The sequence below is a fragment of the Ascaphus truei genome, chromosome 12 (genome assembly GCF_040206685.1).
Source record: "Ascaphus truei isolate aAscTru1 chromosome 12, aAscTru1.hap1, whole genome shotgun sequence".
Classification (NCBI taxonomy): domain Eukaryota; kingdom Metazoa; phylum Chordata; class Amphibia; order Anura; family Ascaphidae; genus Ascaphus; species Ascaphus truei.
In genome coordinates this window covers 25522693-25539977 of record NC_134494.1, presented here as the reverse complement: position 1 = coordinate 25539977, position 17285 = coordinate 25522693, and the positions used below count along the sequence as shown (strand labels likewise).

The 17285-nt window shown below is 43.6% G+C and overlaps 1 protein-coding gene across 9 annotated transcripts in view; it reads right to left on the bottom strand.

Annotated features, from left to right (window-relative positions):
* Window positions 1-441: 441 nt before the first annotated feature.
* Window positions 442-17285, bottom strand: part of ZNF143 (zinc finger protein 143) — a 60321-nt gene continuing 43477 nt past the window's right edge. For 7 of the 9 annotated variants that reach the window (XM_075567070.1, XM_075567073.1, XM_075567075.1 and 4 more), the window contains 5 exons: window positions 14208-14387; window positions 12804-13031; window positions 5502-5665; window positions 4856-4996; window positions 442-2141 (listed from right to left, as the gene is read on the bottom strand). In XM_075567070.1, coding sequence (XP_075423185.1) covers window positions 2058-2141; window positions 4856-4996; window positions 5502-5665; window positions 12804-13031; window positions 14208-14387 — 797 coding nt within the window. In that variant the 3' untranslated portion in view covers window positions 442-2057. The remainder of the gene's footprint in view (window positions 2142-4855; window positions 4997-5501; window positions 5666-12803; window positions 13032-14207; window positions 14388-17285) is intronic. The other 2 variants (XM_075567072.1, XM_075567077.1) reach the window with 1 other exon arrangement.

Below are 17285 nucleotides of genomic sequence, written 5' to 3'. Positions count from 1 at the left end.
TGGAGTTGCCCACCCCTGGGTTGCACTCCTGCTCTGGGTTAACATTCCAGTGAAACGGGGCACTTTACAAAATCCTCATGAAGAATCGGGCTCCGACTTACCAGGCTATGGTGTCTATGTCCCAGTGAACCGCTGCAGGTGAGGATAGTGAGAGGTTTCAAACACACAGTGGTTTCCAAATAGTTTCAAAATGATGTCGTTAGAAAACGAAAGAAAACCAGCACGCCCGTTTGCCAGGATAACTAGAAACGGGATACTCTTCATTCAGAAATGTACGTTTGCATAAAAGGCAAGAAAGCAGCACTGATAGAAAGTCGTTTTATTTTATTATTTTCGGCATATTTACAGTTCGGCTTGAGGGATACTACACAAACAAAACAAACAGCAAAAAAAAAAATGTAATTACACCTGAAAATTCAGTTAAAAAAAAACAACAACAAAAAAAAAAACAGAACTTTATTGCATATTTGGTACAAATAAAACACTGCAGATGAACACTTTGGAACTTGTATTTCAGATTATGGAGCCAGAATATTGTTTTTGTAAGTTGCCCACACTGACAGCAGAAATTCGTGTTTTATTATTATCTAATACATTTAGAACTGGGGTCCTTTTTAGTACAGGACTATCTTTTTATATTGCAAAATCCCCTTGGCCCCTATATTTGGGGAGGGGTACACAAGGCGTTCTAGCAAGCCAATTAGAGAAAGGGTCAATAGCAGAGAACACAAATGGGACACATATTGGTTCAAATGCTAATCTTTATCAACTTCAGGAATAATAGTCACTTTAGTTTTTTTTTTTGTGTTCTCTAGGGAAATGTGAACAGGTGCTGCTTTTAAATCGCTCTTCTAAAGCATTGTCCTTAAAGCCATACGGGACACTCCTTCATCTAACGCAGGGGTGCTCAACTCCCGTCCTGAAGAGCCACCAACAGGTCAGGTTTTCAGGATATCCCTGCTGCAGCAGTGCTCAGTCGAAGACTTAGCCACTGATTGAGCCCCGTGCTGAAGTAGGGATATCCTGAAAACCTGACCTGTTGGTGGCCCTGGAGGACTGGAGTTGAGCCCCCCCTGTTCTAATGTACAATGAAATGTTTATATACTTTGTTGGCTCAAAAGCAAGTATTAAAATCTCAAATAACTCAATATTTTCTCTATAGACAACATACCTACACAAATTATATACAAAAAGTACTTACAGAAACAAAAGACATATTTCATTCCTTTAATATTCCACAACCAGAGCTTTTTTTTTTACATAATCCAATCAAAAGATAAAATATAATTAACACTTCCAGCATTAACAGTTTCTATTTACAAAGAGGAGAGGACAGTCAATGGGAAATACTGTACCAGACACAAAAGGTGTACTTTTCAAATACCTGTCCTGATATAGTGAATCTGATAAAAAGGCAGTGAATACTGGTCATTCTCCTTGGTTTTTGCTTGCACGTTTTTTTTTAATTATTATTATTATTTCCTGGAAAATCTTCATGAGTTTACAAATCCATCAATATAAAAAAGACCCAAAGTATTTCCTTTTTTTTAAATTTGTTTGTACATTTCCGGTGGTCACCAAAACGTTTGCTACATAGATTAAAATCACAATTTCCTACAGCCCTAATTTAATATCCTGGGGATATACCAGCGATCGATTAAGTTTCGTTTTCCCTCCTTAGACGAAAGCAAATAAAAGGCAATCAATTGTTGAATATATATATATATATATATATATATATATATATATATATATATATATATATATTTATATATATATATATATATATATACATACACACACACACACACACACACACACATATACACATATACACACGCACATATATACATATATATAAATATACATATACACACACACACACACACACACACACACACACACACACACACACACACACACACACACACACACACACACACACACAATCATTTAGGGGACAACTTCAAAGTGTGTATTTGCTGTAGCTGGCAGAGGCTTTTACTGATAGAAAAGAGAATACAATGAACTAGTGGCTTTTATTGCACGATTATTGGTTATTCATCCATGCCCGGAGATTCACCCTGCTGTATCCTTGAAGCTATTCTTATCGCTTCTTCTAAAGACTGCTGCTCACCAAGCTACAAAAAATAAGTACAGAAACACGTCAAACGTTTTCTAGTTTCTAGTGTTTCAGAGTTTCAAATTGGTTAAAACAATTTTCAAAGAAAGAGCGAGTGAGATACAGTGAGAGTGAGAGACAGTGAAAGAGTGTGAGTGACAGTGAGAGTGTGAGTGACTTTGAGAGACGGTGAGTGTGAGTGAGATACCGTGAGAGAGTGAGACAGTTAAAAAGTGTGAGCCGGTGAGAAAGTGTGAGTGTGAAATAATGAGAAAGTGTGAGAGAGTGAGTGATATTGTGATTGTGAATGTGACAGAGTGAATTGGGAGAGCGAGTGTAAGAGTAAGTGTGAGAGTGAGTGAGTGTGTGTGTGTGACTCATTTGCCAACTAACAAATTAAAACAATTACTGCTGATTGAATACATTCGTCAAACAATGTTACATACTTCTATGCCCTTATCAGCATTGGTGCAAACAGAAACCACTAATCAAATTTGTACTATAAAGATAATGTGAATTGCTCTTCAAAGTGTTAGCAACGAGATTACACCACTGATCTTCAGGTAAATACACTGTAAAATGGGATGACATTTAATGTTTGTGCATGAATTTCATAAGCCAAGAAATAAGCCTTAATGATTAACTAATCTGTCATTGCAGAAAACGTTTTTATTTCTTCAATCACCATGATGAAACTGGAGAAAACAAATGTCTATTGTATAATCAAGTATAGTTTGGATAAATATATATATAAATATATAGCCAATAAAGAATATCACTTGTGAGCACATTCACATGTCTTTTTTACACAGGTCTGCAACCCCGCCTTTCACCATTATCACCTAGCATACAGTGCTTCCACTGCAGCAAGGGGTTCTGGGAAATGACATGAAAATGAGCACACAATGTGTCACCTTTTGCCTGGACTATCCATACACGTGGAGCCCATTTAAGCTGATGAATCGCTGTTCACACAGTTTTTAAGCACAGCATGGGACTAGCAAAGCAAGTCAAAGCCACTCACAGACACGTTTCAACCTTGATGGGTAACATCAGTGTGAGGCTGGTTTATACTTGCTTTGCAATATTTCTGGGTAGGATTACCATAACATTTTAAGTTATGGTGGGTGAAAAGGGCAACAAAAAACCTCCACCGTTATATATATTATTCAGGACTGAGGCTTGGAACACATCTCCAGGAAGCACCACACATCACGGCTACCCCTCTCCACTCCCCGTGGCGCCGCCATCACTCATGGCTAGCTGAGTACAGCCTTCACCATCTGGACACTCTGTGGCATATCCGTTTGAGGCGGTAACTTCTGGCATTAGGTGCACAGCACACAGTGTGATGCAAAGCCGGTGGGATTAGGGTCGTGGTGCAGCTGGGACTGGTTCCATTGAAAGGTCACTCACCATTTGTATCCCCCTGAGGAAGGTCCCATTCTGTAGGACCGAAACGTTGGGTTTCTGGATGTATTTTTGCTTTCACTAATACACTTTGATTTTCAACTTTGAGTGCTGTCTCTTGTTTACCAATCCTTGGAACGGTAACGTATAACTACATTCTCTATATGGGACGTGCACCTGTGGCTTACCAGCACCTATTGGAGTGCCAACTGCCTTATCTGACTATATATATATATATATATATCCCCCTCATCAGTAGGCTTCTTAATGCGATCACACTGAATACTGTCCCACTCCTCCCCTTACACTGGCAACTAGTGATTAGCTCTGCCATTGGGCAGCTGAAGGGAAGGGGGAGGAGCTACAATCCACACCAGTAACATCTCCACTCCCTCTGCGCTGGGTAGAGTGAGCTGCTGGGGTGGTTAGTGGTTGGGAACCACAGGTAAAGCCCTTGAGGGCAGGATTCTGCTGCTGCTGCTGCTGCTGCTGCTGCTGCTGCTGCTGGGCCGCCTGTTGCCCCTCCAATGTCAAAGCAGGGGTGTCAAACTTTTCATGAGGGGCCTGATCAGATTTAATTGTACTTAAAATCGGGCCATACGTACCACAAATGTATCAAAATACGCTGGCTTCTCCTCCACATGCTACCCACAAAATATGACATACTCTCACTAGCGCCATGTGTACCGCCAACCAAGCTAACTGGGAGGACGGAGATGTGGGGCCGTCCCCCCCCTTCCTTATGCCATCCCTCCTATCCCCTCCATTTCCCTTTCCCTCCCATCCATCACGCCTACCCTCCTATCCCCTCCTCCATCACGCATACCCTCCTATCCCCTCCTCAATCATGCCTACCCTCCTACATCACACCTACCCTCCTATCCCCTCCTCCATCACACCTACCCTCCTATCCCCTCCTCCATCACGCCTACCCTCCTATCCCCTCCTCCATCATGCTGACTTACCTATCCCCTCAATCACGCAGACCCTCCTATCCCCTCCTCCATCACGCCTAACCTCCTATCCCCTCCTCCATCATGCTGACTTACCTATCCCCTCCATCACGCAGACCCTCCTATCCCCTCCTCCATCATGCTGACTTACCTATCCCCTCCATCACGCAGACCCTCCTATCCCCTCCTCCATCACGTTTTTCCAAGAAAACTTCTACAAATGATTTAAAAACATTTTCCCCTTAGTAATGGCATCAACCAACACATATCCACCTAATAACTAGATAAATGGCATGAAGCCACTTGGGTCCGATGAAGGGAGACACCTTTACATCCCTCGTGGGAACCCCTCTTCCGGTGGTACACTTACTTGTACTGCAATTTGTGTTCCATTTGACGTTGCCAATAATGTAACCGGCCTGGACTCTGTGGCCACCAGGTGATGGCTGTGCTGCTGATGCACCATTTCTGACGTTTGGAATGCAGACAAGTCCTGGGCAACTATTGCCACCTGTCAGAAAGGAAAGTAGTTCTATTACAGAAGATAAAACATTCAACTGTTTCAATGCACAGTCCCACAAAAGTTTTTTTTATTTTATTTCCCCCCATCTGAGGATTTAGTCATTGGGTTTCCCAGTCTAATGAGGACACACATATTTATAAACTTCCCCTCCCTGCCAGAGGACTGCAAATACGGGGAAAAAAGGGGAAGCCAGCTCAACAAAGACTAATGACACAAACGGGAGGAGCAGAACCCTCTCAGATTTTCAGGTGTACAAAATAACACTATAATGCAGAAGGTATGTGCAAATGCTTAAGAGTTCCCAGATTAAGGAAGGCATCAATCACAAACAGTTATCCTCTCATGCATGCAACTTTCATAGGCTGGCTTCTGTGATTTTATTTGAACTAGGAATTTTTGTTAGAAATATGCTGGACATGATGAAACAGGATCTTATTATAACAATGGCTTATTATAGCCTCCTGGAAGAGTTGAGGGCGAGGTGAGAACTTACATGTTGTGTCCCGTCCTGGGAAATGAGCGCCAACTGTTGGCCGGACTGAGTCACTGCGGCTTGAATCCCATCCTCGGAGTCGACGCCAGTGACATACGCTATCTGAGAGCCTTTGAGGACGTCATCCGCTACACCAATGGAACATTTAATATGCATGTTTGTAACTGAAATAGTGTAATCAATTATTGTAATATAGCATTAGCATTGTATATAGTATCATTTACAGGCAATTTACAATTATTTAATGCTCAGAACAGTTTTTAATTAACATTTACGTGTCAGAACCACGGGGAGATGAAGTTAATTGTTAAACCAGGCTTCAGGGAGCAGACACTGATGTTTGAACCTAATTTAACTACTTAACGAGCCCTGGTAACAACATAGTCCCACCATATCTGCACATAGTCATATTGCATTATAATGCTCTATCTGCAGTAATTCATGTCTGGCTAATCCTTCAATAGAAAATTAGCATGGTATCTTTCAGCGGAGACTGAATTAAAAGCAAAAATTATTCTTCCAAATATCTGATACACTCCTCATGTTATTCAGATTTGTAGCAGAGGACCCACCCTGGATATTTTCCCCATCATAGGTCTATTCTTCAGGTTTTCCTATACTAGTCTTAAAGGGGCAATACCTCCTAGGACCAGTGACCTAATTCTAGTGACATATTTAATTAGGGGTTTCATCTGGGTAATTGATGACGTTTTTACCCAAATCTGCCACTTAGGCTGCGCTTATAGTGCCGGTGACAATGACGTTGCGTCAAAACAAATGCATTGACGCAGTCGCGTGCGCTTATAGTAATTCTATATAGTAATTCTAAGTATAGCTTAGTCGTGATTGGCGGAAGTCATTTCAATTTGATTTTTCCACTGACCGCAGCGTGACGTCACCGTTGCGTCGCTGTCGCTATAAGCGCGGCCTTATAAGTATGTAAGTGTAGCCCCCCCATTTGGGATTACTATTTCAGTTAAGGGGTCAACAGCCTTAATGGGGTAACTGTGTGGGTTCCCTCAGGTTACTCCAGCCCCCATCATGTGATATAAGACGACTATGCAGAAAGTATTGCCACTCCCTTTTATGTCTTGTGACCAGTGACGTCAGTGTAGGGAGATTGAAGGGTGTATATATAGATCTTCCCAATGTTCTAGAAACATATTCTCCTGAGGCCTCACTGTGAGTCCTGTAAATATATCTTTGTGTGTATAGTTTAATATATTTAAATGTGTCCTGCCACCCTTTGTTGTTTTCAGTTAAGGAATGTGCCCCTGTAAGTAAGCACCAGTAGTATGGGTCCAAGATTGTTCTCACTACTGAACGGGAGGAAGCATGTTTTGGTAAGGAGTTCTCAGTGTTAGTAACTCCCAAGTGTGTTTGGATCGGCCCAACCGGAAGGTCCCGAGTGCAATGCTGATCAGATAGGTATGGGAGAAGTATGCTGTACACAGTAGCGGGATATAAATCCCGGAGGCCGGAGTTTATTCCATTGAGATCCATTTAACATGGGGCATCACTAACTATGGAAAAGACTGCCCGTTTAACCCTGTGAGTAACAAGTCAAATACCTCCCCAGTGTAGGACAGAGCTACAAAGGAGATGAAGTCCTGCATATTATTATTTCCCACAAGTTATCAGACAAGAGTGAATATGTCAATGTCTGTGAAGCATTATTGACGGTTGTCCAATAAAGCACTATATGGTTTTATTAAAGTTCCTGGCGCCCATCCTTGTTACAGTCACAACCATCCACGCCCAGCCTGCCCCTACCCAGCAAAAGCTAGACCTGTGAGGCTGCTCCTTTTTGTGAGATCTCACTGTGTGTTCAGCAAGTGTTTGTACAGCCAGAGTGCACCCCCTCCCCACCTCCCCTTATCTTTATTGGCTCTCTGATAAGGACAGGGTGGGATAAAGGTAAAGACAACACTTGACAGACAAACACGTCCCCTTTCTGAGGCCCCCCAAGAAACAAGCCGACTATGTGGGATTGCACTTTTAAGATCTTGTGTTTGAGTATTTGTCAACTACTCCATGATAAAACACCTGTTTGGGGCAAATCGCATTGGAGAACTTTTTTCCTCCTTTTATCTATGGATGAATAAGCAGATGTTATATTTGATTATCTTTATTGGTGCTCCCGTGCATGTTTCCAGCAATGTGGCTGTTACTTTGTTCTGTCTGATCCATTCCTTATCTTGGTTTTATAATGAGACGTAGCCTTGGGAGAATACAAGTGTTTGCTGATAAACTAGAGAGCCCAGTGTATTTATTCAACCTATAGCACATAGGAGCAGGGTTCGCTGTGTATGTGCTATACAAGACATTGAGATAGATACCAACATAAACCTTTGCTTTAATAAAGCCCAATACTGATTTATAGCCTTATAACATTGTTATATTATTGGTGTAATATAAAAGGGACTAACAAGGAATATTTAGACAAATGGATTGCAAACAAGTAAAAAATCATCACATTTTGTCAACATATGTGCTATTCTGTCCACATTGATCAGAAAAAACCCCAGTGCTTTATAAAAATACATAATATCCCTTTTTTTTAAAATTAGGAATCTATTGTGTCTGCATTAACCTCCTTGTAAAGCGCAACATAGAGAGGCAGAACTGTTTAAAACAGGTAAAATACTGAGGTACGAAAGACAAAAAAAAATATCACTAGGCATTTGTTAAATATTAACCTGGTTATATATAATCCATGAGACAATAACTGTCTAGCACACAGCTTGCCCAGAAAGAATCGTCCATTACAAGTGCTGATGGGGCTGTTGAGTAAGAATTTGCACAATGACAGCATTGTGTACAGAGTGAGGTTACGGCGTGTCACTTTAGTTAATGATTCACATTACACAAGTGTTTATTTCTACAAAAAGAAGCATGTTTTTGATAAGGAGTTGAGAGATAAACAAGGAGCAGTCTCAATGTGCCATATCTATCTATAAAGTGGCTCTTAAAGAGGCAGTCCTGGCAGCACTTTTTTTTGTGTGTGTGTTTAAAATATGTTTTTTTTTAAAATAGGTTTGAAGCAGGGGGTCTCCGGAGCTGAACCGTGTTGATTCCAGCCGCAGAGACCCCCTGCTTCTTGAGATACTTGTCTCTGAAGGGGGTGCCGGTAGCTGCCCAGACGGGGCTAGTCTGGACTATCAATATGGCGGCTTAAAAATGTCCCACGTTACTGCGGGCCAATAGGAATCTGCAACATCAGCCCTTGTGGCTTCCTTTTTTATCCACGTGATGCGGGAGCTTTAAACTGCACATACTAGCAGCACGGAGGTCTGTATTCTCAGGGAAGCAGGGGGTCACCGGAGCTGAAATCAACACGGTACAGCTCTGGAGACCCCCTGCTTCAAGCCTATCTAAAAAAAAAAAAAAAAAAAAACATAAAAAGGTGCCGCCTGAAGTGCTCCTTTATATTTCAGCCTGATCCCATGAAAAGCACCCACATTCCCACTGCGCAGCTAAAACACTACAGAGTGAAGCGTTTTACCAATGTAAGGAAAGGAAAAACACCACAACACAATGCAACCCAGGGGTGTGCAACTCCAGCCCCCAAGGGCCCCCAACTGGTCAGGCTTTAAGGATATCCCTGCTGCAGCACAGGTGGGTCAATCAGTGGCTCAGTCTAGGTCTGAGGATCAAGGATGTTCCATAGAGGAGGTTGCAAAGCCATGTTACACAGGGTACACATTTGCAGTGTTTATTAAATAACTGTTCAAGGTTTAGATCAGGGGTGGGCAACTTCAGTCCTCAAGGGCCACCCACCGGTCAGGTTTTAAGGATATCCCTGCTTCAGCACAGGTGGCTCAGTCGAAGACATACCCAATATACCTTTCTGTGGCTGTGTGGGGTGGCCGAGTGGTGCTGCACTGCCTGTCTCCCAATGGTTAAACCTCAGAACCTTCAGCAGCTTAAAGATCAATGGCTGATTTAATACATGGTCAGCAGGTTATGAGATTATAACTATTATTTTATCTATATATTGGTATATACCATGAAATCCAGAAATACACAGGTTTTATTAGTAAAACTGTAGCTGTGTATAATACATTGCATGTGTTATGGAGTCTACAGCAGACTGCGGACATAGTGCCGCAGCCCCATGCGGAGACACGCAGAGGCAAAGCGGGTGCTTTCCCTGGTCAAAGTACTCGGGCCGTGGGGGACGTTTCTTGGGGCATTCCCAGTGACGTCACGGAGCTGGGGCCAACCGCTCACGTGACCGCCCTGTTGCGCGAGAAATCAGTTTTAACTGATATCTCGCGCATCGCGCACCCCTTTCTGCCTCCGCGCGCACGCGCCCACAGTCTGTTCGCTCAGCGTGTGGACGCGTGGTCTGAGGTACCATGGACGCAGCCAGAAGTTTTTGCTTGCCAGCTCCTGTACTCTACAATGACAGAAGTACTAAAGTGTACGGACAGTATTTGCATTTGCTCACTGTTGGAAAGCCAAACATCTCCAGGAAGCATGAAAAGGTTTCCTGGGCGCCCTCTACTGTTGACTAAAGGTGTCAATTTTAACAAGAGAAGGACCCAACCAGCTGTAATAATCTCGGAAGTGCACTTCCAGGCCCATTTTCACTAAAAGGTGCTAAGCTTTAGCATGACCTAAAACAATGGGCTAGGACGTGCAGAAGCTTAGCCCCCCTTTAGTGAATATGGGTCACAGAATGTTATCTTGAGGTACTATGTTAGGACCACTATTGTCGGGACTATACTTTTAAAAAGCCATTAGTCTAAAACTGATGACCATGTAGTACTGCTACTTCCATGCCAGAGGGCAATGCGCTGCAGACGATTCAGGCACGGAAATGGTTAAAACATTTTTTTAAATAAATGTTATTTCATTGAAATAGTCATCTCAAGATGGTCTGTGGCTAAAATAAGGATGTCTCATTTTTCTCCGTCTCCAGTTAATCGTTACGTTATTACATTAGCAATATATTTTGATATCATTTTAAGGCTACTTTTAGGAGGAGTAAAAAAAATGGCTGCTCTTTTGAATAGTTTTGTTGCCTAGTGATGAAAGAAAAAAAAATAGCGAACTGAATAACTATAAGCGTAATTTGCCTTCCTCTGCGTGTATGGCCTGTAGGGGGCATTCCCATAAATGTCGCACCTCCTTTCATTATTGTCATTGGCTTTAAAAATGGCATTGAATGTTGTGTCTCTTAGGCCGCGCTTATAGTGCTGGCGACGGCGACGTGACCGATGACGTCACCCTTCGCCACCTGCGATAGTTGTAATTTGGTTTTTAGCGACGGTCGCCAATGATGTCACCAAAGGGGGTGGGGCCGCGGTCTCTGATTGGTTTAGAGACCGTCACATGTGGCGACTGTCTCTAAAAAATCAAATAGACCCGGCTACCACATATTTTGCCGCTCCGTCGCGCTTACTATAAGCGCTGGCGATGGAGTCAATGAATTTGTTTTCGAGCGACGTCGTGTCGCCAGGCACTATAAGCGCAGCCTTAACCGCGCTAAATAATACTAAGAAAAGAATCATTTGTTATACCTCCTGCCAGGGACCGGCAGGTGTTCACACTGTATACGACAGCAAACACAGTTGGAATAAAATGATCTTCCCAATCAGAAAGACCAGTGTTTATCAAAGCTACAGCAGTGCCAAGTATGGGCTGCACACCTAGTCTCAATACACATTACCAACGGATGTTATTCAGGTCACAAGTCTCACTACCGTATGGTAATTAGCTGATTTAGTTGTGTAGGATCTCTCATTTGGTTTGGCCGAGAACCAATATATGGCACAGAAGTCGCACCCAAGCAAAATGGTCACCCCGTGCACGAGCTTGGGTAATTAAACAGGCATATCTCCTGTATTGGAAATGCTAAGTGGCTGTGTCCATGCTGCTGTGATCCTTCACACCTGGATTGATGACAATTCACTTGGATGGCGGATTTACAGATTATCAAGTGTTTGCTAAAACTGTCAAACAAGGGCTGCTCCGTTCCCCCCTTTGCTGCCGGGGAGGCCTGTAATGCGTCACACCGCAGGCAGTGCTGCTTTTAAATGGCAAGTCATACCTTTTTATTGGTAGTAGGTGCAGCTTTAAAGATGCAACATGTGGTTTATTAAGACGTGTGTGCACCACGGTGATGCAAGATGCCGGCCCCCGCAATACGCCATGCAATCGTCATTTAGGAAATATTATAATGGTATTTGTTTAATAGCGTCCCAATATATGCTGCATTATTGACTTCATCTCAGTTTCTTAACATACCACAAAATCTCGGGTGTAGCAAAATGACGGGTTCGTTTATATTAATAAATCGTTTAATTAGAATTTACCAATATATTTAAAATGTTTACTCTTCGATATGATCGATCACATAAAAACTTGCAGTGTCTACTTTAACGCATTTAAGGAGTTTTAACTGAGTCAAAACAGGGGAAAGCTAAAAACCGGGATATTTGAAAGATTTTGAGAAAATTGTCGGGACACCAGGAAGTTTATTAAAAATCTGGGACCGTCCCGGCTAAATCCAGGACGTATGGACACCGAAGATTTCATTGCCAGTGCTAATTGTTATCTCAGATGCTCCAAAGATCTCCCTTTAATGACCAACACAAAGTCCAATGCATTCATTGGCTATACACATTAATTAACGTCTCTGGTGCAGGAAGAAAGCAATGTGTGCTGCACATCACAGGCACCCTCGCACTGAATGAAGCAATGTCTAATAAGGAGGATATTATCACCATATAATAATGTGCAATTAGTGCTCAAACTGCCAACCCCCACACCGTTTATTTCCTACTTCCAACTTTAGCGATCACGCTACAAGTTATGTGTTTTCGATTGCCCCCAAACCATGCAGGAATTGTGAGACCTCCACTCTTTTCCACCTTAAAACCCGTCATCCCAGACGGGCCTTCAACACATCGCAGGCTCTTCTAGCAGCAAAATGGTTAAACCACTTTCACAGTGTATTCCCATTTGGCATCGCTCTGCAAACTAATGAGCTAAATGGCCCCAGTTAATTATTCCCAGTGCCCTCTTGAACCCTAAAGCAAATACAATAATGTTGCTGTAGACCAGGAATGGGCAACTCCAGTCCTCAAAGGCCACCTACTGGTCAAGTTTTAAGGATATCCCTGCTTCGGCACAGTGTGGCTCAACCAGTCCCTGCTTCAGTACAGGTGGTTCAATCAGTGGCTCAGTCTTCAAGGATATATCTTTAAAACCTGTTTGTGGCCCTTGAGGACTGGAGTTGCCCACCGCTTCTGTAGACAGACAGGCATGAAACAGTTACCCGCAAACACTTACGCGGCTGAGGAACAAAGAAGCTCTCCTGCTCCTCCTCGATGGGTTCCGTGTCGTTGTGCGCAGTGCGCTTATGCATCGCCAGCGTGGAGATCTGCTTGTACGTCTTGCCGCAGTGGTTGCAGTTGTAAGGCTTGGAGTGGGTGTGAACCACGTGGTGTTTGTACAAGCTGGAGTACTCCGTGAAACGTTTATCGCAGCCGGGCACTGTGCACACGTACGGCTTCTCGCCTGCCCGGAGATGGGAAACATTGCAGTCAGCGGAAGGGAAGGATAACAGGCCCAAGGGATCAACGGCAAGGGGAAAACAAGTCTAGGCGCGTACAGGAGCGTTTAAAGGGAACAGCAATGGTTTGATAGTCCGTGTGAAGGTACAATCCATGATACTCTTAATAAATCCAAATGATAAGAAACACCACATTTTATGCTTTTTGTGGTCATTTGTATGAGGTTTTGCATCCACGGGGTGCTGTATGCGACTGCCCAAGGGATAGTTGACATTGAACTGGAAGCCCTCAGTCATGTAACACCCTTTCTACTCCTTATAACTCTCTCTGACAGAGGGGCTAGCAATGTATTGCTCAGGGTCTGAGGCTCTCTCTGCCAGTGAATAAGGGTTGACGGGTGTTTCATAGTTTGAAGCAAATTACACTGCAGCTAGGGATTCTGGGAACTGACATGGAAATGAGCACACGCTGCCACCTTTTTTTCATAGTTTGAAGTAAACCAGACAGATTATCTGCAAAACTCACATTAACACATATCAAAGGTGCACCGGGAAAATGCTGCAGCAATGCAAAAGTTGCAGTGATCAGGGCTGAAGTAAAAATAAATATATAAATAACAATAATTAAAAAAAAGAAATAACTGTGAAAGCTATAATGGGTATTTCCGAGAGTCTGGGCACAAAGTATTTTTTATTTAATATGGGTCTACAAAATGGAAGGTTACTAGAGACTTTTACAGCGCAGTCAGAAGGGAAAAAAAAGAGAAACTAAACATACAAAATACAAAGGAAACAAATAAAATATAAAAATAAAATTGTTTTTTTTTTGACCAAGAAAGTGGAAGTGTACTTTTAAAGGGTTGCAGTGAATCACAAATGAATAACAACTAAACTCATACAACAACCTATCAGTTAAAGTACTGGCCTTTGTAGTGGGAGACAGAGAAAGGAAGACCCAGCTCTGGGCAGTTCATCTTCCTCAGGGACTAAACATGACAAACTCTAGAGACGGGGATTGTACGTGTATATTACCCCCACATAAAGTGCTGCATGAGATATGCACAATGTAATAATGGAATATCAGAGACCTTAGTGACAGAAAATGATTGTTGTACAGTGTCACTGGTGCGCTCTTCTCTTGCAGTTAATACAGCCGAGACAATATCCAAGGGGCGGGGTACCTGTGTGTATCCGCACATGATTCTTATAGTTGGTTGCGCTGGCAAAGGCCCTGCCACACCCTGGCTCTGAACAGTAGTACGGTCGCTCTCCAGTGTGTGTCCGTATGTGGACCTTTCGGATATTGGACGTTGTGAACGACCTTCCACAGCCTTCAAAAGGGCACTTAAAAGGTCTTTCCCCTGCAGAAAGACAACAGAAACATCTCAATTAAGGAGAGTACAATTCGATTGGGTCTGTATTTTGTTACCATGTTGCTGCCCCCTTAGGATCACAGGGGATTAATGGCAGAACTAGATTAAAGCAGCACTCCTGGGGTATCTTTTTTCTTTTCTTTAATAGGTTTGAAGCAGGGGGTCTCCGGAGCTGAACCGCATCAAGATCAGCTTTGGGGACCCCCTGCTTTCTGAGATACTTACCTCCAAAAAGGTGGTGCAGGTATCTCTCCGCTGTTTAAATGTCCTGTGTCACGTATGTCAATAGGATGCCGCGAGAGATGACGTCACGGCTTCGTATTGGTGAACAGGACATGGGACATTTAAGCTGCCATTATGTTAGCCCAAGCAGAGATGCTACTGGCACCCGCAGTATCTGAGGTTAGTATCTCGGGAAGCTGAGGGTCACCGGACCTGAAATTAACACAGTTCAGCTCCGGGGCCCACTTGCTTCACACCTATTAAACAATTTTTTTTTTAAAAACAACAACAAAAAGAAGAAGGGTCCCCAGGAGAGCTGCTTTAAAGAGGTAAAATCTTGTTATTTCTTCTTCTTTTTTTTTTTTAAATTAGAAATAAGTATCTTACATTTATTTTTGAAAATGTCAAATCTAGACGGCAGAGAAGCTGGAGGTGAAGGAGGGGTTAATGTTTAACTCCAGCCAAAGTAAATGGTTTCCTTCACCACACCGATAATGTAAATGAGATTTATGCATGCTCTCCATATCAGTGAATACCAAGGAAAGGATACTTCTCCTCTGACATTTCTGTCTCATGGCAGTAAAACTTTTTTTATTTGGGGGGGGGGGGGGAGAGATTATTTATACTTGTTTAAAAGAAAATAAAAGCATCACATCACCGATTAAATATATAACTGCCATTGAAATGTGATCTTAAAGGATGCCACAGAGTGATCAGTTGAATTTCCTAGCGGCTTCTAAATGCCGACGTTATGTGTTTGTCAATCAAGTGTTTTCTTTCCCTTTGACCCACCCTGTCCTTATCAGAGAGCCAATAAAGATAAGGGGAGGTGAGGAGGGGTCCCACTCTGGCTGTACAAACACTTGCTGATCACACAGTGAGATCACACAGTCACATCACATGGGGAGCAGCCAGAGGAAAATCACACCCCTCACAAGTCTAACGTTAAAAATAAGCTAAAAATACTTATAAGTGTCAAGATTTGTGTAAAAAATTTTTTTTTTTAAGTTGTGTGTGCTGATCACGCACATTTTAAGTGAAATTTCTTTGTCTTTTGTCACAGAAATTGTATTTGTGATGGTGATGATTTTAATTAATAATCAAAACACAATTTCAGTGCCAAAACACAAAGAAGTTTGACTTAGAACGCGTGTTTTAGCTATTTGCACTTCTATATTTATAGTAACTATGAATTCCTTGTGTGTTTGTGTCAATGTTTGTGAGTCAGTGTGTGAGTGTGTGTCTGTGTCAGTCAGTCAGTGTGTGTGTTTGTGTGTGTCTGTGTCAGTCAGTGTGTCTATGAGTCAGTTAGTGTGTTTGTGTGTCAGTCAGTTAGTGTGTGTGTGTGTGTGTGTGTCAGTCAGTGTGTGTGTGTCAGCGTGTGTCTCTCTCTCTCTCTCTGTGGTGTGTGTGTGTGTTATTCTCCGTGTCCTGCTGCTGGTGCCTTCTGCCAGCCCCTCCCAGTCTCCTCCAGGCAGAGGAGTCTGATCTGTCACTGTCTGACTCCCCCGGCCCTGAGTCAGCCCCCCTCTCTCCTCCCCTCCCCTCCCCTCCGGCGGGGGTACGGAGACACGGGTTTGTCTTAGGCCGTGCTTATAGTGCCGTTGATGGGCGGCGACACAACGGGTGACGTCACCCGTCGCCACTGGCGAAAGTTATATTTCACTGGGCGGCGGTGTCACGGGTTTCCTGGCATTTGATTGGTTCAAGGGCCGTCACGAGGCGATAGCCCTTGAAAAATCAAATTTTGCCGGCTACCAGTTTTCACGACGGCGACGTCGCTCCGTCACATTGTCGCGCGCACTATAAGCGCACTCGGTGGCGGCAATTTATTTGTTTTCGGGCGACGTCGCATCGCCGTCACTATAAGCGCGGCCTTAGCTGTCTGTCTGAATTGCCTGAGATGTGTGTGTCCTCTACCCTCCCCCCGCGCTGCCTTCCCTTCCTCCTCTCTGGTTACTGCTGGTGTTGGAAGCTGACGTTGCGGGACACACGCAGCCCCCCCCCTCCCCTCTTTTCTTTCCCCGGCAGAGGTCCCAGTCGAAAAGGGGGGGGGGGGGGGGAGAAAGGTGGTCTTTGGGTGCATCACTCATGGGGGGGTGTTCGGGGGGGGGGGGGCACACTCCTTGCTACGCGGTGGGCAGCAGTAGTGTGCGGAGCGGGGACAGAGGAGGCCAGACCCGGGGAGCTACAGCATGAGACACTGGGGACTATTCTTGAGGCATTCCTTCACTCAGTCAGAGGTACTGGAGGTAGGTAGATGCAGGGAATTTAGATGAGCTGGGCTTTCTGTTTTCTTTCTCCTGTGGTGTATTTTTACTTTGTTTATATTAAGTGCGTGTGTGTGTGTCCCGGCGGAGTGCATTACTTGTGGGGGGCATCTCCGTTACGTGATTGCCCGGGCAGAGGTGTGTGTGTTTCTCCTCTATGGTGACTCCTGCTGGCAGCTAGCAACACTGACAGCCTCATCTGCCAGCAGTGACATCACTTCCGTCACCACTGACTTCCGCATCAATCAACTGCATTCATTCCCATAGCATTTTGCTGCTGTGGTAGGTGCCGCTAAAGAAGTTTCACTTCAAAAGGGGGGGAAAGTATCAATTACACCGATGAGACCCCTTAAACATGTCAGTGGAATGAGTTCACTTTGGTCTTAGGAGGGAT